General features: G+C 39.6%; 1 protein-coding gene across 3 annotated transcripts in view; it reads right to left on the reverse strand.

Annotated features, from left to right (window-relative positions):
- Positions 1–24,891, reverse strand: part of arhgap21b (Rho GTPase activating protein 21b) — a 37,878-nt gene extending 12,987 nt beyond the window's left edge. The window contains exons 1-8 of one of the 3 annotated variants that reach the window (XM_082513920.1): positions 24,156–24,891; positions 23,020–23,215; positions 12,398–12,580; positions 12,218–12,239; positions 7,727–7,819; positions 7,153–7,231; positions 7,018–7,072; positions 1,041–2,613 (exon numbers count right to left, since the gene is read on the reverse strand). In XM_082513920.1, coding sequence (XP_082370046.1) covers positions 1,041–2,613; positions 7,018–7,072; positions 7,153–7,231; positions 7,727–7,819; positions 12,218–12,239; positions 12,398–12,580; positions 23,020–23,091 — 2,077 coding nt within the window. In that variant the 5' untranslated portion in view covers positions 23,092–23,215; positions 24,156–24,891. Of the gene's footprint in view, positions 1–1,040; positions 2,614–7,017; positions 7,073–7,152; positions 7,232–7,726; positions 7,823–12,217; positions 12,240–12,397; positions 12,581–23,019; positions 23,216–24,155 lie in introns of all 3 variants that reach the window. The other 2 variants (XM_082513919.1, XM_082513918.1) reach the window with 2 other exon arrangements.
- Between the last annotated feature and the right edge of the window lie 1,425 nt (positions 24,892–26,316).

The following is a 26,316-nucleotide window of genomic DNA, read 5'->3' on the forward strand; positions in this document are numbered from 1 at the left end:
CAAAACAAATGACGCAAAATCTAACTGCAAATAACAGCTTATCCCCTCTCACCGATCCCCTTTCTACCATTTTCTATGATTTTTAGAGAGACACACGAAGTGGCAGACAGATGGACAGACAGATCATAATACATAATACATACATAAAGAGAGACAGATGGAGGACACACAAAAAGACCCAGAATGCAGAAAAGAAACAAAGAGAAAAAAAAAAAATTGTAATACCCGTCCCTCAAAAAAAAATTGGGACGGGTCCTCTTAAAAATCAAAAGGTCATCCATCTGCATTTCATCAGTATTGTCTCTAGAAATGTAATAATAGCAATATCCACATTATTCCACAACATTAAACAGAGTGACTGTTCCCTTTATTTATGATTATTATATTAATGCAAACAATTACATTTTGACCGTTTTAATTCTCATCAGACTTAAATGCCCTTTTTAAAATGGCAGACACACATAGGCAAGAGCAAAACACTGCAAGAAACTTGACATACACTTAACATGTTCATAGTAAGATAGTTACTTTAGAGATAACAACAATTTAATCATCACAAAATCAATTTTGTGACTATTTAAGTGTAATGTATCTGTTTTGAAGGGAGAACATCCAAGAAAACAATGTCTCAGAGAAATTCAATATAATCTAAAAGGCTTAAACCATCCTTCACTCTGCCCTGGTTAAATCAAACATCCCACAAACACACACTAAAAGCCGCAAAAACTGATTAATATCATCTTCCCAGGGAGATTAGTTTATCTGTAAACACAGACTGCATCTCCCCACCGCTATATTTACACACACTGAATCAGATTAACAGTGAAACCATGGGTGTCAGTTAACCTGCAAGCATCGGAGTCAGCTTTCCATCCATCCACCACTTGTGAACTGATTTTTATTAGTGCCTATAGTGCTAATGCTATTCAACCATCTACAGTATTGGTACTACTGGTCCGAACAATGTTACTACGGTCTGCGGTTGTTGCCATGACAACGAGCAGCAGCACAGCAGCAAGGCTTACTACGGATTCTCTTACCGATGAATGGAATGGAGTCCAGAGACTCGTCCAGGTTGCTGGAGCAGGAGGTGTTACACCGTTCCCCAAGGCGGCGCATTTGGATCTCTCGACGTGCATCGTTAGGAAGCCAACACGCCACCACATCGGCCGTGGAGTCACCTCCATCGTCATTGACAGCCAGGATGTAGGAGGGTTGCCGGAGGGGGCTGGGGTTCTTTCCAGATGGAGGCTTCTCCCTTAGAACCACGATACTCTCAGAGGGGCTTTGCCCATTTACTTGACTCTGGGAATCTGAGTGAGGTGGCTTGAGGATGCTAGGCCTCTGGGGCATCTCTTTGGGAGCAGAGCATGAAGAAGATCTGAGTCCTACCAATGCTGCATCTCTGCCTACCTCAACAGGTTGCATGGTTTCAGCCTGCGCCCTGCTTTGAAGTTGCTGGAGAGCTTGGCCTGCAGGGCTAACTTTGCCTGAAACTCTTTGGTCAGCGAAAGAATATTCAACACTTGAACTCTTTGCAAAATGTAAGGGTCTGTCAGAGAGCATGGGTGAAGAGCGAGTTTGAAGAGAATCGTGTCCTTTAGTATACAGAGAAGGGACTGGGGGCCCCCTCATACCGCCACTGTATCCCACAGAAGGCCTGTAGACCATGGCCTGCCTGGGAATGGCTTGCCTACTGAGCCTCGTACCTTGGTCTGCCCTTCCATATCCCCCTCTCCTGTCACTGGGCCGGGCCAGCTCTGCAGGGTCCACATAGTCTGTGGATCGGGCCCGGGATTTGTGAACTAGGCCATCTTGGGACACGCTTCGAGGGGGCCAGTTCCTTGCATTACTAATCCTCTCTGCACTGCTCATGCGATCCTGTGAGGCACTGCGAGGGGCAACTTGAAGGTGGGGTGGAGGTCCTTGGTATGACCGGTCATGGGAAGTACTCCTTCGCCGTATCACCTTAGGACCCCAGTCTCCCCGCATAACGTGATGAGTAGGGCCAAAGCTGGCCTGACCAGCAGCTCGTAAACTGTCCAGCCTCTCCTGGATAGTCCGACTACCATGAGAATGGATCCCTTTGTTGTCAATGTACTCCCTGTATGTCTGGTAAGTGCGCCAATCAATGCTCTGGTGGTTTCCTGGGTAGTTTGACACCTGAGCTCCATATGGAACCATTCCAGGACCACCGGGATAGACATCTGCCTTTCGAGGTTGAGGATACTGGGCCAGTGACCCAGGCCTCCCCCTAACAAAGGCAGGTTCCATAAATTCCATCCTGTGTGCTGGAACCATGCGCCCCATATGGGCTGTATTATGAGGAACTACCACTGTCCTCACACTGTCATTGCGCATGCACACTGCTGTTTGGCTCTTAGGATACGATGCCAGAGGTGGTGTTGGGGGCACAGTAATCTCCTTACGGTACCCATGGTCTGGAGGTGCTGTTGGCGCTCGGCAGACCTGCCCCACCGAGTCTGTCGGCTGGGCCATGCCCGTAGGCTTACAGTCTACTCTGGGGTAGCATAATGAAGGTGGATCAGGAATGTGACAGGCATTTCCGCTGTAGCTACTGTGGCCACGGAGGTAGGCATCCTGGGAGTAGGCCTAGAAACACAGCAACAGAGAAATGTTTATAACAGATGAGAACAAGTAGCAATTGCAAAGTGTGCATAACACACGTCAGTTCGATACTAGCTACTTACAGAGAAGTCAAGCGTGATATTACAAATGTTACTGCATGTATGTGTGTGGGCAGTGCATGTTGCAATGTGAGTGAACGCGGAGGCGTTTCAGGCAGTTCAGCTGTGTCAATGCTCTTCATCTGCTCCTTATTTAGAATTCTCATGGTAATAACGTAGGCTAGTACAGTATATAAACCAAAGAAGAAAATTTTTAACTAAAAGAAACAATGTTTCCAACACATTATTTTATTTTATTTTTTTAAATGGTACAGTGTGGTGTACTGGTGCTTCTACAACATTACAGCCTGTGTTCTCCAAGCTTGTGGTTACACAACAGCTGTCCTTTTTAGTATAAGGAAAAATGTCTCGCCCATCCAAGAAACAAACATTTACCACAAACGCTAACACCAAAAGATAATTGGCAAATGGTGCACAAGCCTACTGAACTTATTTAGCCCCAACAGTGACACTTTCTGTAACACCAGTATATTAATAAGCTAACCGACTGGTTTATGGGAACAAAATCGATAACATAAAAACTGTCATAAATGGACATAAATGTGGAAAGATAACCAATGTTTCCATTTACCCACCTCAGACTGACAGATTACAGCCTCAGACTGACAACCGGTTCCTATCGCTCACAGAGAAACTGCTATATTTATCCCCCTGGTTATTATCCAACGTTCGGAAAACCATGCTCCATACACATGCTAATAAAGTCATTTCTAATAAATACAAACCTAAACATAAAACTTCTTCTAGCACATTAAACTATGTGCTGTTTATCTGGTATACTCAGCATACTGTACATACAGCAAAGCATGAGACCTGTAAAGGTATGAGGACTTTGATCCCAACAGCCTTACAACCTTTCATAAAGCTGTGTGTTTCACAGAAATCACTGACTGACTCAGTTCTTCCCTTTACAGTTCAGAGGTCAATGGCCTTTATCAAACTAATGACATCTGACATGGAGAATGAAGAAGGGGCGAGGCCTTGCTGAGATGCCAGCTGGATGCCTACTGAAGTGTTCAATCTAACAGGTACTGCAGGCACAGTGCATCGCCCATTTCTACAGTCTACACATTTCAATCATGAGCACGGAGCTGAGTATTAAACACTCATGCGAGCCAACTGAAAAGCAATCATGTAAAACCTGAAGTCAACATCCAGCAGTAACAATGACACACACGCATGACATATGCAAAATGATACAGCAAGCACAACACGTCAACATCAAGAGGCTACCCAGTGTTCTGTTTCCTTACCAGATTAGTAGTCTCCAGAGAAATAGGCTGCCATCACAGCGTGAGAAAACGAGAGCGTTAAGAAATCATGGGAGAGAGGGTGGAAGAGAAAAAGATGCCAGCAGAAGAAAATGCACATGTTGGGAGAAACAAAACAGATTCATCGGGGAGAAAACATGAATCAGCCATAGCTGGGCTTGACATGCTAAAAATATACTAGAGCTGCAGTGGCAGTAGAGAGGGATGAAGAAGGAAAGATGAAGCAGGGGGTTGCCACGTTACGACCTGCCTATGCCAGTCTGTCCTGGGTGAGGTGACAAGAGCAGAAGCTTGCCTCTCATGCTGCTCTCATGTCTTCACGGTTTTATCCATATTCAGCCAGAATATTACGCTAACTGAACAAGGTGCCTCCAGTCTATGTCTCCCTCTCCTTCCCTTTGGTACTGCTCACATGACAGAAGCAGCAGCTGCTGATTATACATTCAGCTGTGATGGTACAGCTCCCCTCCCACTCCATCCTCCTCTCTCCCTCTCCCTTAGCATCAACCTTTTCAAAACACAGGGAAGTCAGCTGATTTTATCTTCTGGTTTCAGCTCATCATTCATCCTGTTCCTTTTATTTCCCACTCTGCTGTATTTTCTCCGCTCTCACGGTGTGCCGTCCTCTTCCCTTTTCTGCTCCTACAATGTTCAATCCATCTCTTTGCTAAGCAACTGCTGCCTGTCTCCAAGCACTGAGTGTGCTGCCTCCTAAAGTGTAACGTCTTGCTGCCAGCACCTCCAATAATCCTCTTGTTCTTATGGACAGTTCCTATTCGTGCCTACATCAACATATTTTTGCGCGCGCGTGCGTGTGCGCATGTTTGCCATTTGCAACACTGCAACCATGGATTTAACAACACACGTGTTTGAGGCTGAACTGTGTGAATGATTACAGATGGGAAAAATGGAGGCAGGAGGGAAAGAGAACCTATCAGGGAGAAGGGGTGGAGTGACAGTCAATTGGTTACTAGAAAAGAACTGTGGGAGTAGTCAAGGGAATGTGACCAATAATTTATTTCTCTCTGATATTTACAATGTTAATTCTAGTCGACTCATTAAAATGCTATACATACAGTGTAACGTTTTACATAACTTGCCTGTTGTGGGAGAAATGTGAAGCTTGCAGAGAGATGACCATTTGCTAAACAGGATTTTGATATTGCAAAGGTGGATGCCAAAATAAATGATTCATTGAATTAACCATCAAGTTTATTATGAGAATTTAATCTAGCCATAAATGACCCCTAAGGAGTTTTTCTAGGTAACACAGAGAGCCCAGCTCGTTTATTATCTAACTAATGAACAGGATGTCAGATAACAACAACCCCTAGGGAGAGTATTCTTTAGCTATTTGACAAAGCACTTACAGTAATTTGCTATAGATATGAAACAGATGAGTACACTTTCACTTTTGTCTGACTGTGTAAAATGCACAGTAGCTTCAAAGAGCTGCCTGCAGCATGCATGAAAGATTAATGATGAGATCTCAAGTGTTCATAGGTATGAGGACTTATCTCTGCACGTTAAATTGTTTTGGGGACATGCAATACTCACAAAGAACAAAGACAAAGGCAATATATGAACCCTAAATATTGAGCTGTGCGATTAGCACACAGGGTTCACCCGTTTTTGGGTGAAAAGCTGGAACTACCACCATTTTTGTAATACCTAGATCATTACTAATCAATTTTTCCTCCAATCAAAAACCGTAAAAAGAGACAACCAAAAAAAACAAAAACAAAAAAAATACAAAGCTGGATTGATTGCTAATTAATGTTAATCAGTCTCACAAACTAAAATAACAGCAATAACATTACCAAATCATACAGCAACTGATTCCAAAATATAAACTTCAAAATACTGTATTTGTTTACATTTTAACTGGGACTCTCTTGTGTTTAAACCTTCTCATTTTCCTGACTCTTAATCACAAAGTGCTGCCACAACTAAAGCTGGTTTTTAGCTCACATGCAGCTTGGAGGGAGGGCATTAGCTTCCTGTTACCAGTGCCGCTTCATTGACACTGGTAACAGGATAAGCACTGATTAACTACAGCTGATATAATTCAAATGTGATGTCGGCCCTTTTAACCAGCAAAAATGCATTGCATGTGCTACCTATAAATGCAAACTATTCTAACACCGCCAGAATACTTTCTATAGAGATCTTTTAAAAAATAAAAAATAAATAAATCTACACCTGATGCATGCATTTTTTTTTTTTTTTTTTTAAGTTATTATTACTACTACTATTATTTTAGGAACTGGATCCAAAATTGAACCAAACTATCAGCAACCTAATTTTAATGGTTTCATATTTCTTTCCATAATATTTGAACTCCGTTCCCATTTAGCTTTCAGCTAAAATCAGTCCTTTTTAACATTGCATTTTCTGAGAAGTAACAGTAACAACATGCACAGGTTACTGTCGTGGATTTGAAGCATCACTGCCACTTCTTGTAAACCACTTACTCAACTTTTAGTTGTATTACAAACAATAAATTCATTATCTAACTTCTACCTAGAAGTAAACAGCTGAGCTGCAGAGAACATTTATCCACAAATGGTGAGAATAAAACTTATTTTAAAAAACAGTTGATGTCTTTCATTCCTTGGTTTATTTTTAATGTGCATGGTACTTTGTATAAACCCAGATGTATAGATGAAATAAACTCAAAATATATGCGCTATTTAGATTGGCCTGTGTGTCAACAAGTTAAATGTATTTTTTAATAAAGCTTCCTTTACCGCTCCTTTTGGGCCATTTCAGCGGTTCTGTAAGCAGCACTTCTGGAGGACAGAAAGGGTGCACTGGCCTGATTAGGAGGCCTAGATAGAAAACTCTGATGGGATAAGCTAGCTTGCCTACATCTCATAACTGCTGTCCCGACATGAACACCTTAAACTAGAGCAGCTCTGTCACAGAACAGAAGTTATTACAAGGCTAGAGAAAAGAGAGCACTCTTTCAAAAAAAAAAAAACAACAACAACTTTTTAAAGCTAATTTTCAAAACAGGATTGCAAAGGAAAACTTACCAGTTGCAGTACATCCTCATCTTTTGGCATTACACAAAGTTCAAGGAAGTCACCACTGCAGGGGAGCAAAAGAAGTTTTAAACAAGGCAAGTAAATCAACAAGCATGAAGCACACAAATTCATACTCAGTCTTACCTGTCTTGGATCAAAGATATAACCTCGCAATAAGCTTTCCCAATGATGCTTGCTCCATTCACCTTCACTATTCGATCACCTGATAGAAAACAAAATCAAAAAGAAAAGGCTTGAGTGACATCAGTGACAGAATCCTAGGAAAACTTCAAGCTCTTTGTGTGAGGGAAACATGTGCTCATGACAGAAAGTAAAGACTTGAGCACATGACTATGACTTCTTAGTAAGGAAAAAAGTAACATAGTAACATAATGAAAGTTTTCAATAAGTGTGGTTGAAGGGTTCCGTATTGACTAAAATCCTTAAAATCATTAGGGTACCCGGCAGAAAGCAGCAGGCCTGGCTTATGTTGTGCATAACAGTGAAAGGAATGTCAAGACAACTTAAAACTGCACTCCTTGCATTTTTGCCCCTATGCTTTCAGTAGGACAATATCATAGAGGAAGTTGCAGACTGTGTTACTGTAATATGCCTCTTCTGTTGTAATGCTGTGACTTCCAAGAAATTACACCCCCATGAACAACCTCTTTTTGGTAGTTTTTGGTAAATAATGATGACTGGCTGACATTTGACAGACCTGTGCAAAGTCCAGCGCCATGAGCAGGGCCACCTTCCTTGACCTGCTTCACAAAAATAGTGTCCATTGGTTCCAGTCTATTTCGCTGCCTTCCTGCTGATAGTAGAGAACAGAGTACACTTATTTATAAACCATATGCAATACAAACACATGAAAACATATCAAATGTATTACAGGGTAGTTCTGAAAATTTACTCTTAATGAGGTTTCCAACTTCATAACAGAGAAAATCCTGACAAAGAAAAGATTTATAAAACCTTCAGAGAAGAAAATCCTAAATGTTTAGTACAAATGACAACAATTTCTTACCGAAGTACAAGCAGACCTATGATGTAGATTCATTTTTTAACCTTTGCCCTTTTTTCACAACTAAATCTAAAAATTTGGAAAAACAAAAAAACAAAAAAAACCCAAGCTGACCCCAAGACGTAAAATTGCTTTATAAATTGTCACATATGAGAACAGAGAGGTTTGTCACAAGCTTTGGAAGGATGCAAACCAACATTATGCCTGGATAGTAAGCTGTGGTCTGTCCAATTCTTTCTCAGTTTTCAATAGACATGGTCATTAACTGATTGAGAGAGGGAGAAAAAAAATTAAACAGGGAAGTGGAGCTTTGTGATTTTAGGGACAGTGATAAAAGAGAAAGAAACCCGTTTGGTCATGCAGCTCCTGTCTCCTAGCAGCTGCAGAGCCATAGAAAAGAGGGAAAAAAAAAGGGGGGGGGGATACTAAAACTAAGACGAGGTAGAGTGACAGTGTGTTCAGCTGCCTCAACTCCCACTCTTTCCTTATAAACTGAGCAAAAGCTCTGGGCACAGCCAAAGAGTGGCCCAATCGTTAACATTCTGCTAGTGAGTCATCCCAAACTAGAGCAGACAGAAAAGCCAGCATGAGAGCGGGCGTGATAGTATTAAAATACTCCACATTTGTTGTTGTTTAGAAATTCAGACATGATCTTGTAAGACACCTAATGATCATGCCACTGACAGGCCGATAAAGCTAATTATTTTTACACCAGACCAAACTCAAAATTTATTTATTTTTTTTCTCCCCCTCCTTTCCACACACCCGTAATTACTCATGCAGAATCACATCCTGGGGACATTATGTAATATAGTACAAGACTCCCATACTGCTACACCAAAAAGAGATGCTCCATCTGGTGGTATTCTGAGAAGTTGCAAGTCCTAATTTCTTCAATGAAGCCATCTAAAAATGCCACTAAGAACATCTAGATGCATGTTGGGAGTTGCACTGAATAAGAGACAGACTAAAACAAATGGCAGTATTAATGTCACCAAGGTATAATAGCTCACACATAAGCTTAGCACCTCACTAATCCCGTTGGCGCCAAACCATTTCCTGTGCATAACCAGTATTTTGAGAAATACGTGTTTGTTTGCTTTATCCAAACGTGGATGTGCAGATAAAGATTAAATTCATTTCTCAATGTTCGGCACAGATACACAAAAACAAATGCACATGCCACAAAAGTTTGAGTGTTCCTTTAAAAACCTTTCCAAGAAAATGGAAAAAAAAGGAACAGGTTTGGATTGCTCCAGGAAAACTCAAGAGAAGTTTGTGCCCACAGCTGACTCATATTTATCTATGCAGGTTTCACCGTTATGTTAATGAAGACTATTAAAATATAGTGCAAAATAATTTCTAGGCAAAAACTGAATAACCCACCATAAATTAGCTTCATGGTTAAAAACAAAAATATTAATGCCTGTCCCCCATAAGCAGTTTTAAAAAAGACAGCTGTGAATGAGGTAAAAGGCAGCAATTATCAGATCACTGGTGAACCCAAACGTGACCCGAGCCATGACAGAGCATCTTTGTCTTGGGAAGAAGCGGACTCTTGTACAATTTGTGAATGGATGGTGATGTGGCACACCATAACCACAGCACATCCATAACTCGGATTCTTTTTTGGGGGGGGGGGGCTTGTTGGTTTTAAGTAAATTCACATTTCCGTCTTCAGAATGACAACCAGCCTTCATCTGAATGATCAGTTATGTCAACAGCAAATTAGGGTGGATGCAGTGTTTTTAAGACTCACTGAGGTCTAATTACCAAATAACCCGAAACCCGATTTTGAGGCACAAAACTATGTTTATTAAACTGTTTAGAGACATTGGGGATCGTCCTAAAGGTCATTTTCTTTTTCGGATAGTTCACATATACCAATTCTCTTGTTTGTTTTTTAACATCCTTGTATGAGTTTCTATTAACTTTAACATTTAACCTGGATGTGGTAAAGGCTAGCAGCAATAAGACAGCCACCCTTAAACATAAGTCTGTTGCTGTAATTTGCTGTTTTCATCCATATCCATTAAGGTCAAGTTCCTTAAATGACTTAAAAACTTTTGAGAAAACTCTTTATGATTCGTTTTATATTATTAGTGTTTCCATCACCTTTTCATGTGAAGGTCATCTATGCAATGAAGCTCTTTCTGTAAGTAATTCTACTTCATCCAATTCTTCCCACATTAATTGGCCTCCTACTGTTGTCCCGACAGATTTTTTTGCAAAAATACACAAAACTGATGGGACCATTTGCACAATAATAAAACTGAGTTGCACTGTAAATAAACCTATAGAATACTGCTTTGGTGTATTTTTATTCTGAATAAAGAAATACACGTCAAAAACTGATTCATAACAACAACAAAAAAACATCAGAGGTACGACAGTGCAGCTTTATCCTCCACGTTTTGGGGAGGCAGCATGTTTGTTTGCTTGCTGACTCAGACTGGACTGAAAAGCCCTCAGGTTGGCTTTTTTCTTGCTGCCTGTGAGCCCCTGTGAGGAGCATTATAAAACTACCGGGATTCTTTAATATTCTCCGGCTTACCTGATCCAAAGCAGCAAAGCGCTGGGCAGAGTGCTGGGCTTCTAAAGTGTTTCAATTTTGGGGGGTGAAACAGAAATAATATACTTTAATGGCACCTTGCTTTCCTGTAATGTTACTTGAGGTTTTATATCTGAACAATAAGCAAGCTCAATATCTGCTGTATAAAGTATCAGAAAGTGTTCATAATAGTTTTATTAGAATAAACACCTAAGAAATTATCTTGGAAAGACATCTCTGATTTAAACAGTAAAGTGTTACAGCTTGAAATTTCTATTTGGCCTAACTTGTTGAACTGTGAAGGGAAAAAAAATACCCAGAGGTGAATTTCCTTTTTAAAAAGACCAACACTCTTAAAGATGGCCACTAAAGACATTCTTCAGAAATATTAGATTTTGTTCATATTAGCCACTAGACACTAACACTTAACAACTTTAGATCGTGATCTTCCGAGGACTTTATGGGGCTTTCCATTTTGTAAGAAAACAAAACGATTACTTGTACATTTAATAAATAACTTCAACATGTGCGAGCAAATTTACATGGCTACTTTCCAGCACATGTTTTGCTCTGCCGTGATTATAAATGTCTCATAGATTTACTGACACCCACAAAAATAAGTTGAGCAGATGGACCAACGTTCTTATTCAAAATAATTGGAGCAAAATTTAAATGAAATCCATTCTAGCCCAACAGGTACAAGTACATGCTCGGTGTCCATTGAAGAATGACAACACAACATTGTTTGAAAGATCTGAAAATACTTCCTTGCAGTTTCAGTAATTGAATCTAGACATTTTCAGTCTCACTTGGCAAAAACTCAAGGACAGTGCATTTCCTCAAAACTGACCTAAATCCAAAAAAATACTTACAAACAAATAAACATTACAGGCACTTTTCTAATTTCTCTTCTTCTCTACTTTCTGTATCACTATATCACACTTTAAACAAAGCATGTGACGTATTGGTAACTTCAGGCTACTCCGGTTATTCTGGTCACATACCGAAAAGGTAAAAAACAGTAATGGATTGACATACGTCTGCCATAGACAGGGTGTGAATATTTATAACGAAGAAACCAAACCATAACACTCACTGTCAAACACCGCTTGTTGAAAACTGAGACCATCTCTTTCTAAGGGCATGAAAAAGGCTGAAAAGCAGCCAGAACAAAATGTGTAGTGAGGAGAGTCAGAGCAGGACAGAAAGAGGTGGTGCTAAACAAACCTTTCACAGAAACTACATTGTACCCAATGCACTTTATGTACACATAAAAAAGGAAAATCTTGGTGTATTTTACTGCATATAGTAACTATCTTTACATAATATAGTATTTTGGGGTTGTTTTTTTTTTTTAAATTACCAGTCTGTTCTTCTTATTTATTTTTTTCTACTTTTGTATTGTTTTCTAATACATCTCTAATTCACCTCTTCCTTTTGGCCCTTGTGCTGCAGTAACAAGCTAATTTCCACAGTGTGGGATTAAATAAAGTCTATGTCTACTCACTACGTTAGAAGAAAAAAAATAAAAAAATAAAAAGAGCTGAAGGGTGGATGCAATTCAGATGAACTGCTCTGATTCAGCAGTACTGAAAGGTAGGAATAAGAAGAAACAGCTGAATTTTTCTGCTTACCTCTGCGGCCATGATCTTCCTCCTGTAAAAGCACAGAAATCCTCAAGTGACTTTGCTGCTCATGGTCAGAGTCTTTTCAGTACTAGGCTTTTTGCTGACTTAATGCTATCTTATGTGATAAGAGGCAAACAATACTCAGGTCAATAAAACTCATGAAAGTTTCTGAGATGTGAAATCTACCGGAAAGTAGTGCAGCGTTGACTCCGGCGGGTACACAATGAAGTGTCGAAGGGTGAAGCCGAAGCCTTGGGATGTGCGATGCAAACGCACAGTTTTCGGCCTCGGCCATGAGAATGGCTCGTCATCTGTTGGGTACGGCGCTGCGGCCGAATCAGCCAAGCTCCTCCACTCTGGAGTGTCACTCTGAACAAAGAAAGTTTTAAGAAGCAATTAAAAAAAAAAAAAAAAAGAAGCATCTTTTTCTAAAGAAGATTTAAAATAGTTCTGATAAAAGAATTTTTTAGCTACATAATCTAGGAATGGGCACAAATAAAAAGATAAAGTTAAAAAAACAAAACAAAAACAAAAACAGAACTACATCATATGTTAAAGCCACCACAAATTCCCACATCAACAAACATCCTTTTCAGAGGAATTACTGTGCATTAGCATAGGGTCATTCATTTCAGCTTAACATAGTGAAGAGGAGAATGGGCTTATGAAAAACATTAGTGGTTGCCCAGTGTTTACCATCAAGTCATTTCAGAGTATCCCATTTACACAGCTGGAGTAGAGCATGTCAGGCTTTAGACATCACTCCTGCGTTTACTGACTATTTATAGCTTCACACCTTTGTGGTATCGTGTTTGTAGCAACGCCTCCTTTACACAGAACTCCTCCTTTCAAATATGCACTACTATTTCATACTATTTCAGTTCGCAAACACTTTTTGGGCCATCTCTCATTAGCTTTTGAAGGATGGCCCAAAAAATAAATACAATTAAAATCTACAGCGTCGTTAAATGACGCAAGCCTGTTACTTTCACATCACTGCACGTTTTACTGTTTGTGTTGGCAATAAAGGCAGCATCTGCTGCGTAAAACACAATGTAAATACGGATAAATTATTTATTAGTTTGTTCAGCAAGTCCACAAATGTCTTTGTGGCTTTCACTTTCAATGGTATATTATCAAGTATCTTGCCTAATAAGTCATCCCCCAGTGAATGCAAGCCTTAAATGGTTTTGTAATCACTTATTTTCCTCATATTTGTCAAACTGTGAGGACAGGATGCACAAACACAAGAAGCATGTCCTTTTATTCTCACCGTTTTCAGAATGTATATGCAAAATACATTCGACTTTTTCATTGAAATTGTCTTAAAGAATAAATACAAACATTAAAAAGTACATCAGATATAAATGTAGCATAGCAAATATATAGCAAATATAAATAAAACACTTCGACAATAATGATTTTAAAAACACAAAAAGAGCTTAACGCTTTGATTAAAATCCATAGGCTCACACTTTTTGAAAATTTCCAAGTGAAAATAACAACTTCGTCATATAATTAACAGCTGGTTTCTGTCACTTAACATAACAGCTTATAAATCTGTCCTACATAACCTCTTTTTTTTTTTTTTTTTTAAACTGACCTCAAGCCAGTGTTTATACCAATCCTGTCATTCTCCACTATAACTTTCAGAACACCTCTATCCAATCAGCCTTGAAAAGTCTCAATAAACATAAATAAATAAATCTAATTTCCTCATCCTGTCTCAAACAAACCCTCCCCCTCCCCACTGAAGCACAGACTTTCCCCAACAATGTGAAGAATTTGATGAGCTTGCATTCAGGCCATCTCTGCTTGGGCAGAAATGTTAAACAAAATGTCAGAAAACTGGGAGGAATTACATCCATTTTCAAACAACCTATGAAAAGAATTTGAAAGAATTTGTTTGTACACATTAAAACAAACAAACAAAACTTGTTTTTGTTTGTTTTAAGCAAAACCAAACAGCTGTTGCACACAGTGATGAACGGACAAAACAAACATTTCAAAAAACAGTTTGTCAGCACAGACCTAAAACTTTCCAACTTTCCACCCAACTACTCTTGAGTACTTCGCAGACTGATCAGACTGTCTCACACTCATTGACTCTTCTCAAATGTTATGCATGCCTGAAGGTGTATACCAAGTTAAGGCATGTTACACTGTGTTCTCTACAGCCTTCTTAACAGTCTTATTTGGCCACTTTGACCAATATATTGCTGAAAGGGACAAACTATTTGAAATACATTTTACTTCAAGCAACATCACAAGCAGGGCACATAAAGGTTTCAAATGTACACAGGATAAGAAACCAGAGCACTAATAGCTGGCTGGGAAACAGAGCTACAGGTGCAGCTGACACCCATGTGTTTTGATTAAACCAGCAGAACAGGTTTTCCTTTGAATGAGCTTTGGCTGTACTGTGATACCAGCACTTCCACATTAAAGTCTATGTCTGTATGAGCTCTGGTTGTATTAAATGTGTGCCCAGACGACTGTTTCTGGTGATAGGACTGGATGTTTGAAATGCCTGCACTGCTGCCCTTGTGTCTCCAGGGCAAGTCAGCCTCAGTTTACTGGATCAGATTTAGCAACTTGTCCAGAGAATAATTTCCCAACCTTTAATCTTTAGACATGGTCTGGCCATGCAGTGTTATCATTGCCACTCGCATAGTTATTAATGATGTGACATTCCAGTAAATTCTAGATGGGCATTTCCCTCACTTAATTTAAAAAACCAAAACAACAAACAACAAAAATGGGTATTGTTGTGGAGGAGTTGTATCAACCTCACAGTTGATACCACTTTTAAACAACTGTGAGAAGAGGTCAAAGGGGAAGCAACATAAAAGAAAATCATGACTTGTGAAAAAGGGGCTACAAAGAAAAGCACATGAAAGGAACGTCCACATCAAAATATGACACACCTCTCTTTCCTGCCCACAAATGAATGCCTCTCACCTATTTATGAATCACTAGAATGCCAGACTGTTTGCACTGGGTGAGGCAGTTTGGAGAAGGTTTGAGAAGGCATTTGCTAATCTGGTGGACGTCTGTTGGAAATTAAAAGTGACCAGACCCGCATCTCAAATTTTGGTGCTGTAAATAATCACCAGAGCAGCAAATATCAAATATTTAGAGGTTTTAGAAAATTACCAAGTAATTTTAAAGAGTTCCTTTTTTATTCTGAATGAAGGGTCTAAAAGTCAAAGACAGCCTGAGAAGCTGGAAAGACAAAGACAAATGCAGTATTTGAGTTTTTAATAGTAGTGTTTCAATATGTTTGAGCTAATAACTGCTTGATCCAGCAACACCGTCTGCACACTCAGACCAAGCTAAATGTGAAGACTTGTTGCTCCTTTGTAAAAACTCATTTCTTTCCTCAGTTTCCTCAGATGCTTTTGTTTTTCTACTAAGGGAAATATTACCATTACTGCTCTATAAAGTAAAACCTAACCCAGTTCCATATATTGATCCCAAATGTTGACTAAATCTCTAGTAAGAACCACTAAAATTATCAATTAAAAAAAGAGGGGTAAGAAAGACTGACAGATAAGATTACAGTAGATACAATGCATCTACAAGAAGACAGACCCACCATCACTCTTCTGCTTTCTCCATGTTCCTTGCATCTGTACACTGTTGAGTCCTACCATTTAAATGCTTCCCTGGGTAAAGAATGGCCACATAATTAAATAATGTGACAGTGGAAACAGTAACACTACTGCAGTGCACGAGCATTTAAAACACCAGCACCCTGTGACGTTGACTCTGAATGGGTCGGTTGTAGGGAGTTCAGTTAGTGCATCACATTGATACCTTGTTTATGTTAACGTTTGTACTGTAACGTTTGTGTTAGCTTACCTGTCGGAAATTTCTCAGGATCACGCTTGCAAAAAGGAACACCTTTTTAGTTCTGCTAGCTAATGAGTGAAATGCGATAGTAAACCAATACACTGTCAGTTAAACAGCATAATTGGCATTGAACACTAAACCATATAGGGAAACTATGACATGCAACCAAATTTGTGATTAGTAACGTTTTTTTGTTTGTTCTTTAATTCTATTTTGTCCTGTTTTACTTGTATTAATCAAAGGCGTGTAGCTGATTTTGTCCTGTAAAGACAAACTCAGCCAAATGACTTCAGCCACTCTGTCAAATGGCTGAAGTCATAACAGAGCGCATCTTTAGCATGGTTATTACCAGCTGGGAACATCATCTCACTCCACAGCATGTACACTGCAATTGTGAATTCATGAACTGAACTGAATCATCTGTAAACTTTGCAAACTTGTTATTTTGGACTGGAAAAAAAAGTGGGTTTTTTTGGATTTGAAGCTTTATTTTAACTTATTGACAGAAGCTATTTTTAGTTTCCTAATTACACACTTTAAAATAAAAAAATACTACTACCACTTTAATTTTTATTACGTAATTTTTTTATTTACTTCATTTTTATTCTGACGGCCCTATTGAATATTGATAAAAATACACATGTGATTATTTTCAAATTCATTTGTTTCCTGGGTCAACAGGGTGATATTCACAAGTGGGCAGAATTTAGCAGGTGAGGTACTGGAGCCTAAAACAGGAGGTTTGCCCCGAGGAAGCGAAGATCAGAGTTTTTGAAAAAATTTGTTGACTAATCAAATGATCAAAGACAAACTGGCAGATTAGTCGACTACATTGAGAATCTTTAGTTGCAGTCCTAATATTAAGTACGGATCGCACCATACAAGAGCACTGAGATGCCTTAACATATCAAAGACCATACCTTGTCTTAATGCACAGACAAAATAAGTGTCTTCAGAAGTAAATGTTCTTTGACAAATGACACAGGAGTACATACACTGTTTCAAGTATGCTGAATCCAAAGAACAGGTGGTTATCCCCCAGGAGTTTTTATGCTGACTACACCATTGGTGCCCCTACCACAGAGATTAGAGAGCAGTTTTCACATAAAAAACTGATATACAACAACATGACAAGTGTTTGTTAACAAATCTTATGAAACCACACTGCGAGGCCTGTATGTCTGAAAGCCTCTGCTGACATCACCAAATCAGACATTACATGCACCACATGACATCAGCTTTCACATAACCTTCAAATGTGAGGAAACATAGTTCTCTGTGGGCTGCTAAATTCTACACCACATCCCATCCAAACCAAGCACTTAGCTGTGAAAAGCCTAAGATAATGATACAGAGAGCCACTGGTGAGCACTGGGCGTTCCAGCCTTGTACTGCAGGACAAGGTTAGGAGAAGTATCATTACTCAGTCTACAGTCTACACAGACACGTGGTGCATTTTCTGCACGCCACACTTCTACTTGTAACATATGGATGAGAAGGAAATGACTGAATGCCATTTATGTGGGATTTTTTTTCCCGTATGCTGACACAGATCTGTGTGGTTTGGAAAAAAAATTACCTTTTTGAAGCTTCGTTCAGTACAGTAGTTCCCCAAAAATTTTAAAGTAAAAAAAACAAACAAAAAACAAGTTTGCAGCCCACATCTCACAGTTTTAAATCAATTACTGACAATAAAATAAAAGATTTACACTGAATTTTACTTAAACAGAGGTGCAAATCATCAGTGAAACCGTTCTCTGTACTGCCTTAGGCTACGTCCACACTAGGGCTGGGCGATATGACCCAAAATTCATATCTCGATATTTTTTAGCTGGATGGCGATATAAGATATATATCTCGATTTTTTTTTAAAGCCATAAGTTAAGAACAAAAAGAGAGTTCTTAGTCACACTGTGTCCCAGATGTCACACGGGCACTTTTATTTACATACAGCGTAGATGTACATGAAGAAATTACTCAAAAATAAATTATCAGCATTTATTAAATAATCATGGTCCATAAATAAAAGAAAACAATGTTGTTTTTGTGCATAACAAAAAGCTCACAATTGTGCAGTCAAAATGTAAACTAATAGACGCTGAGCATAATAACAAAGAGACAGATTTCACAGCTGCACCACGTCTCTGAACAGGTGCCATTTGTGGTCCTTATACACACAGTACGTATCACTCCGCGAGGCTCCTCCTCTGTAGCCGTAATCCTCCGACAATCCATCAAGCGGTGCAGCTCCGTAGCTTAGCAAAGTCATATTAAAACATTTTTTGACAGATTGCTGAGCGCTGTGTACCACATAAAATCGGTTCGCGGTCAGTAAGCACAACCAGAATTCATACATAAGGCGCACTGTCGATTTTTGAGAAAATGAAAGGATTTTAGGCCATGCAGCCCCTCCTGGCTGCATGTCGTTAGCGCGGTTAGCTCGCTAACACGTTGACGCCGTCCAGCCCCACGCACGGTAACTCGCTAACGGAGATTTTCCGCTTTCATCTTGTCATTGCCTGCAGGTGAAGCTATGGGGGAGGCGGAGTTGTGTTCAGTGAAGGAGAGGCCAGGCCGAGTAACGTTGCGTAGAGACAAAAGTGGACGAAAGAGAGGCAAACCTGCGGCTCCACAAGTATAATTATAACGTAACATAGACTATATCGATATAAACGATATTGTCACATCTTATATCTCGTATGAAAATATATCGATATTTTTTAAAAAACTCGATATATCGCCCAGCCCTAGTCCACACTAATGCATTTTTGTTTGAAAGCGCATTGTTTTCTCTCCGTTTTGGCCTCCCGTCCACACTGAGACGGCGCTTTCCCCAAGGAAAAACACAGCGTTTTGAAAACGCTCTTGAAAACGCATACATTTCAAAACGGAGCTGTCCCGTTGCGGACACTCGAAAACGCAGGCTTTCTAAGACGATGACGCATTTCAGTCATGTGATGCAGTCATGTGACCAATTAAACAAAGATAGCAGAGTGCATTATACAGCAGTTGTTTTGACTGCTCTCAATTTTGACAGCCCTAAAAATGATTAATATCAGTTTGTACAGATAGCTTTTCTTCAAATTCTTTAATTCTCACTCGCTTTTGTGAAAGCGCAGGACTGGAATGTAAGCGTTTTTGGCCGTTTCAATGTGGACGCACAACTCTGTGAAAACGACTGAAAACGCTAGTGTGGACACAGAGCGTTTTCAGACGAAAATGCCGTTTTCACATCTATCCGGGCTAGTGTGGACGTAGTCTTAGTGTCACATAAAACCCAAATGGCATTCCTTCAGGCCGAGGTGTACTCCATTACTAGCACACATTTGACTTCTGGTTTGTTGAGCAGTAATTTGATCTCTGTTGTTTTAAAATGTGGAAATGCCATCTCACCTTGGCACCTGATACCCCCTCACTCACAGCAGTGATCCTCTTTCCTTCACCTCTCACTGTTGTCAGCTTAGCTACTTTATCAGTATAATTAGTCACCTCTCATAGAAATCTCTCTAGAAATCTTTTATAAACAAAAACAACTAGAAACCAAACGAGCAACTTTTGGGACAAGCCATCTCCTGTACCACTGTCAGAGATCCTACTCGCCTGTTGCAAGAACACGTCTATCTGAATCTACTCTGCTCTGTCAGCAGCAGAGAGCACCACCTGTGAAAGAGGGCACATAGAAGTTTTGCACAATGTGAAAAGGGGGGGGGGGGGGGGGGGGAGAGAGAGAGAGAGAGAGAGAGAGAACCCCCCCCCCCACCCAAAAAAAAACCACCCAAAAAAAAAAACCAAGACAAGACATACTGTTGGTTTCTCTTTGAGTGATAATTAAAAATTTTAAAAAAATATACCCCACACTCAAAAAAAAGGGAAAAAAAAAAAATCACGGCACAACCATTGTCTTATCTCGTTGTCTTATAAAGCTTAATATCCTCATTAGTCCACACTGTGCTGGTCGAACGTGCCAGCATTAACAACTTTTCTGAAAGAAATCCTGTTACATCCCGTATGAGTTTGTCATACAATGCTGCTGTTATAAACATTAAAGCTGGTAAATAAACAGTCTTGCTCAGCAGCTGTAAGCCCACCCCTTGGTTGTAATTTTGAACATACTTTCTGTTGATCGTTACTGAAACCCCAGAGGGCACGGAGAAGCCTCTTTGCATACGCGAAAGACTAGCAGTGAATTATTTTTAAAAAAAAAAGACAATTTCAATAAAGCTCAGCACCAAGGAGTTGTAGTGATACTTCAGTTCTCTGCAGGATCATTTGCTTTAATTTTTCATTCTCCTCAATGGGTGAAATTACTGATGCCACTTGTTTTCTGAGCAGACATGTCAAAAACACTGGCATTATCTCACAAATTTTACTAAAAATACAAGCTACTGAAAACGAATAACATGTTAACATATTTGATAGAACTGCCTATATTTTAGGTTTTGGACCAAAAACACTGGGACATGTGTAACGGGCACTTTGCTTTCAAAATGATTTAGTGAGCAGTTGTTAAAAAGGAAAATATCCCCTCTTATTGGATTTGTCTGTAACCATCTGTAATCTTTCTTAGTTGTTTGAACAAGACACAGAGCATGTCACACAGTTTTCCATGTGTAGACATAGATGTTTTACAACACAGTGAGGAAAAACTGAATCACACAGCCCATCTTGTATGTTCTCTCGTGAGACGCTGCAGACACAATCATAACGCAACAGGAAGTAACAGACGACTTCTATCCAATTGAAGGTCAATTTTCCCTTCCGATTGCCATCAGTTAACCATACGATGCCTGCGCAGAGGGTTCTGTAAAAAGGCAGCAAGCCTAAATCAGATAAACACTGAGCTTTAATGAAGCCAGGGTTGTGGTGACAGGGGAAGTCTGTTTGTCAATGGTCTCCTACGGTGCTAAATATGGATCATGCTTCATCATCCAAAACAATAATCCAGTTCCAACCACTCTCATTTCTGTTGTTCTACTAGAGAATGAAAAGCTGGAATTATCCATCGTGAAAAAGGCATTCATCATACAGAAGCTGTAGGGGGGAAAACCCATACAATAGAGTTTGATTTAGTAAACACCATAGGCCAATATAGAAATTCCTAAAACACACATAATCACACAACAGCACACTCATCAGCACTAAGCAGCACTGTGCCGCTAAATGAATGTCTGAAATCCAAGCAGAGGAAGGGCTGTCTGCTATTTGGATTCAGCTGCAATGTCTGAATACCACGCACTATTCAGCTGATAAAGCAGACAGACACTCCAGTGTGGAGGAGGATAATGCCACCAATCAAACTCTTGATTCAAATAACAGATATTTTTCCTCCATTTTTAAGCGTCTGCTTCACAGTATTCACTATAAACACTTTCCACATGTCTAATAGTTATAACGGATGAGAAAACTTTAAAAGAACAGGACAGACTAGTAAAGAATTAAGCAAGGGTGGGTGAGAAAGACTTTTCCCCCACCCCCAGATCCAGCTCCCGTCCCCCTGATGTAATTCCAAGAACACCAACAGTGACATGCTTTCTCTAAATTAATATACAAGTCTTGTATCCAAATGATTTTCTTGATTCCCAACGACTGCAGCCATTGCACGCTCTTTTAAGATCCTAAGAGAAAGTGAAAATCCGCCTAGGAAAATTCTTAGGTCATTAATTAAATCCAGTGTCATCATTTCCAGAAAAATCCCTGAACCAGAGACTCCAGGGGGTTTCCGGCTCAAAATTAGCACATGAATTGGTTTGTGTGGTAGTCTTATTAGAGGGAGTGCTAAAAAGGAGGATTTCCTCTCACGGCACTATGCTGTGGCTTTCCCTCATGGCACATCAACACTTACTAAAGTATTCACAAACAGGTTTCTGGGATCCTATGCAAAAGAACTGTCTATTTTCTCTCATGCTGTATTATTCATTCATTAAATGAGTGTAGTAGTGGCAAGCATGTATCCAGATGGCTGAAATAACAAAAGGTAAGCACATCATCTAAGTTTGTTTTCTTAGCTGTGACAGTGAGATGCAGCTAAGGCTGTGTCTGTTGAATGAGCTTCAACAGTGAATGCGCTAGTATGTGGTGTGCTGGTTGATCCAGAAATTTTAATTTCAGGCCTCTTAGGAAAAAACAAACAAAAAAACCTCATCCCTGTGAATAAATTAGAAAAAGAAACCCCGGAAAACCAACTCTATTACTCTGTAATTGATTCATTATAATTTTTTAGGCATTATCTGCTGCCCTGAGTCTGAGATACAAAAATCAAATTCAGCACATCTACCTAGTTTAAAGTAACAACATAATCACCTGTATGTCCCTCATTTAGGGATGGTGATCATGCAAACTTGGGAGGCTTAAATGACAAGCTGAATATTAGATTAAAGGCAATGGAGGAAATCAAAGAAAACTACAGACTATAAATAGGTGCCCTTTCATTTCAAAGAGTCCCATTTGCTACCTACTTTATTACAGTATAAAGGTCTTCATTCAGGCTGCAAGCTTTCAGAGGAGCAGATGGTGTCCTGTCTGGTACAGGGGTCACAGCTTAAAAATCTGAAAGACGGGTCTTGAATAAACACCATCGTTTGAGTTTGATTATAATTTCAAATCTGATTAAATGTTGTAACCAAAACCTGTTCTTTTGATCTGTTCATCTACCACAGCCAATCTTAGTTGAGAAAAATCTGAAGCACTCAAAAGAAACAAAAATCTGATGGGCATATTTATGACAAGAATAGATAAGAGGCACGTTGTTGACATAAAGAGCAAAAGAATTCAGCAGGGGTTGCTACAAACACAAACAGCTGGTACTTGGTGTCAAACAAATCCCACCCCCACCCAAAACCAAACTGAAGGAGGTGGGATAACACTGAAACTGCAATCAGTTGGCCACAGAAATCCCTTTTGTCATCAGCATTTAACACATTTCAGGACTTTAAAGAAGTCTGACTCATACTCACCTCACAGAAAGAAGATCTTGCTCGTTGCCTCTCATCGTCTTCACAAGAAGGAACCCACCGTGATGCCATCATTTAGCTTCAGTTAAAATGCTGATGTCTGTAAAGCACCACATGAAAAATGTAGCTCCACCAGGATGTTAAAAAAAATGCTCCAATCCGATTCACACCTCCATACTTGCTGGATTTCTTAATCCATCTGTTTGAGAGATATGAGATGACATATGTGTTTAGTGCATTTAAAAAAATGAATTCAAAGGCAGATTTAGGAATCAGCTGCACAGCAATTACATCTCACACTACTCCAAGAGTCTGTACAAACAACATGAATGAATACCTTGGTTGTTTATAATAGCAGACCACTCGTGATTAATTCTAGACAATCAGCATTATGCAACAGGGTCCTAACCAAACGCTACTTCTAAATGCTGTTTTTGTGTCTCATCCTTGGAGAGCTTCACACTCAGGTGCTTGAAAACAGGCTGATTCAGGGTAATACTATGTGACGGCACATAATAAAAAGGTAGAACAAACTTAATTTGACAGTCAACTGTAATAATAATTCATTTTAACTAACTTAATGAAGTCTAACAATGTTGTAGTAGCCAACACCAGGACTATAACCAGCGTAAAGCACAACAACGTGGAGAGCCAGCGGTGCATTAACTGAATAGCCAGCAACAAGTGGACTGGGGACTGTCGGGAGGCTGGGCGAAATATGTCCGTCGCATTCAAAATTGAGACACGAAACCCCACAGAAACTATTTCTTACAAAATAAAAACACACGAGCTTTATTTGCCGTTTGTGTTTCACGACAAAGCCGACGTTTGTGCTTTTTAGAGGATGGATTTCAATCACTTGATTGAAATCGATGTTTAAATGAGACACGAAGGGAGCATGCCGAGCTGTTGTTCCCGAGCGCTCAACAAAAGAAGCTTTTCCCTTTGTTACTTTACATAAAATACCACAATAAAAGCGGTCCAAACGTCCACACGAGGCACTGCTGCCCCTTTTGCGTGTTTATGGAAGCTCCCTGTAAAACTAGCAAAGTGGGCAAAAGCGACAACCAAGCAAACTGCGGCAACAGGCTGCTAACAGTTAGCCTCCATGCTAACGGTTGGAGTTAAAACAAAGTTACCTGTGTAGTTGAGAAGCGTCATTACAGGCTGTCAACGACGGCGATGCTTATCCATAAAAATCCACAGAAAAAGTACAAACATATCGTGTATGGTCCAGTGTGGAGGGCGTTGTCATAATTTAATAGAGTCTGAGTACAAACGACTTTCCGGTGATTAATCCAAACCTACTCAGTGGAGGCGCATGGTGCAGTTCGGAATTTTTTTTTTTTTTTTTTTTTGTGCCTCCACTGTTCCCGACTCTCTGGGAGTCCACCTTCGGTCAACAGGACACTATCAGCCAATCAGGAGCGGGGTTGTATTTGACCGGGCCAATGAGGCGCGAGTTTACAATAAGCTTGTATCTGCGCTTGTAAACGGTGGCGTTTTTTTTAACCGTTCCCGTGAACTATTAGAGCAGTATTCCCGGGAGAACAGGGGAGAAGATGAAAAGATGCATCGTGTAACAAATCCGCAATTCAAGCCGTTCAAAAACTCGTCGTGGTTTTGGTTTAATACGCACAGCAAGGGTGAACGAGGAGTCACATGCCCCGGTTCAAAGTGAGGTCGAGCTGAGCTAGTAATGTGGAGGGCAGTGGTGATTTCACACATACCACACAGCATAAAATCTTTTCTTTCATCTTATCCACGAAGCAGATAGTTAACAATAAATGGACACTCCTTCGCTGCACTTTAGCTGCAGACTGAAATAAGTGCTCGGATTCTCGGGCCCCTGACAAATGCCCCTTTTATGCCTCTCCAACATAAGGAGCCACCTGTTCCTGGGACTGGCAGCTTTTGTTACAGAGGTCAGTTAGGGAGGAGAATTTCACAAAGCTGTCCTGTCCAGCCGGTTCTACTTTCAGTGGGTCCAAGTGGGATATATCAGCTCTGAAAATTGATATAAAACCTAAATACTTAGCATTATATCTTCAAGCAGCTGTTTTTCTTAGATTTATGGTGTACATATTATTTATTAATGCAATTTGAGCTTTTCTCTTACACAGTACCAGTATTGTACTGTTATTAACTTCATTTTAATTTTTTTTTAAAAATAACTATATTGTTTATTATTGTGTATTGTAAATGTTGGGGGGGGGGGGTTTTCAGTTATTTTTAGTTTCCGTTTGTATGACTTTGTAATTCTGGAGAAATCACTCATTTCAGCCTCCATTAAAGTCAGCTGCACTAAAGCCTGTAGTTATTTAGATCCAAAAACATTTTTTTTATTACAATGTGATGTGTAATGCACATGTAGCACCCATGCACCCATAGTGCTGAAATTGCACTAATTCTTTCAGACATGTAATGCTGATATAAACACATATTTATGTCACACACATTTATATTAAAAGGTTTTTGTGCATTTGTTTAGCTGGACTACACAGCTCACTTGAGATTATATTGGGCTGAATGTGGTCTGTTAATTAAAGGTAGTTTGACACCCCCGCTTTAAAATATTACAACTATATTGAAGTTTGGTCCATAGTAAACTGAGAAATGCTATTGACATCCAATTGTAAGATATTATACATGAACTTTTTCTGTAATTGTGAATATTTACAGTGGTGCATTGCTGCTTTTGCTTCTGAAAAAGATCAGACTACTTCTTCCACTACTGTAAAAAGTACTGACTACAAATTTAGGGGTTGCAATAATGTAATTCAGTTGTAGCTCTTACTTTATCACTGTTGGAGGTCTGGTGAGTCAAAAAGGCAAAGTCTATTCACTGTCCCAAGAGATGGTTTTCTTTATGGCACGTTGTGCTCAGTGCTTAAGCAAAGGGAGTCACATGTCAAGTGCATACAAAGAGCACAGCAGCTCAGCACAACGAGCTCTCTTTTGTTCATTTTGTAAGTTCACTTACAGTTAAAACCCCCTTTTTAAAACAAAACAATGGCAACCTGATGTTTCAGGATGCTTTTGGTTTAAAGCTTTGCTACTTCAGGGCCTATATAGGTGCCAGTTTTCCATAAAATTAAGAGAAGCTCAACACCATTAAAAAGACATATGAAAAAAAGAAAAAGACTCCAAGCCCCTTTTGTATATCATCAGCCTAAGAAACATATTACACAAGGTCTTCTTTATATTCATAGCTCAGCCAAGGAACCATTGTAAATCAATTAGTACTAAAAACATTCATTCATAAAATCATGTGGGAACATTAATAGTAGAATGCAGAAA

Source organism: Aulonocara stuartgranti (genome assembly GCF_965226115.1).
Source record: "Aulonocara stuartgranti genome assembly, chromosome: 18".
Classification (NCBI taxonomy): domain Eukaryota; kingdom Metazoa; phylum Chordata; class Actinopteri; order Cichliformes; family Cichlidae; genus Aulonocara; species Aulonocara stuartgranti.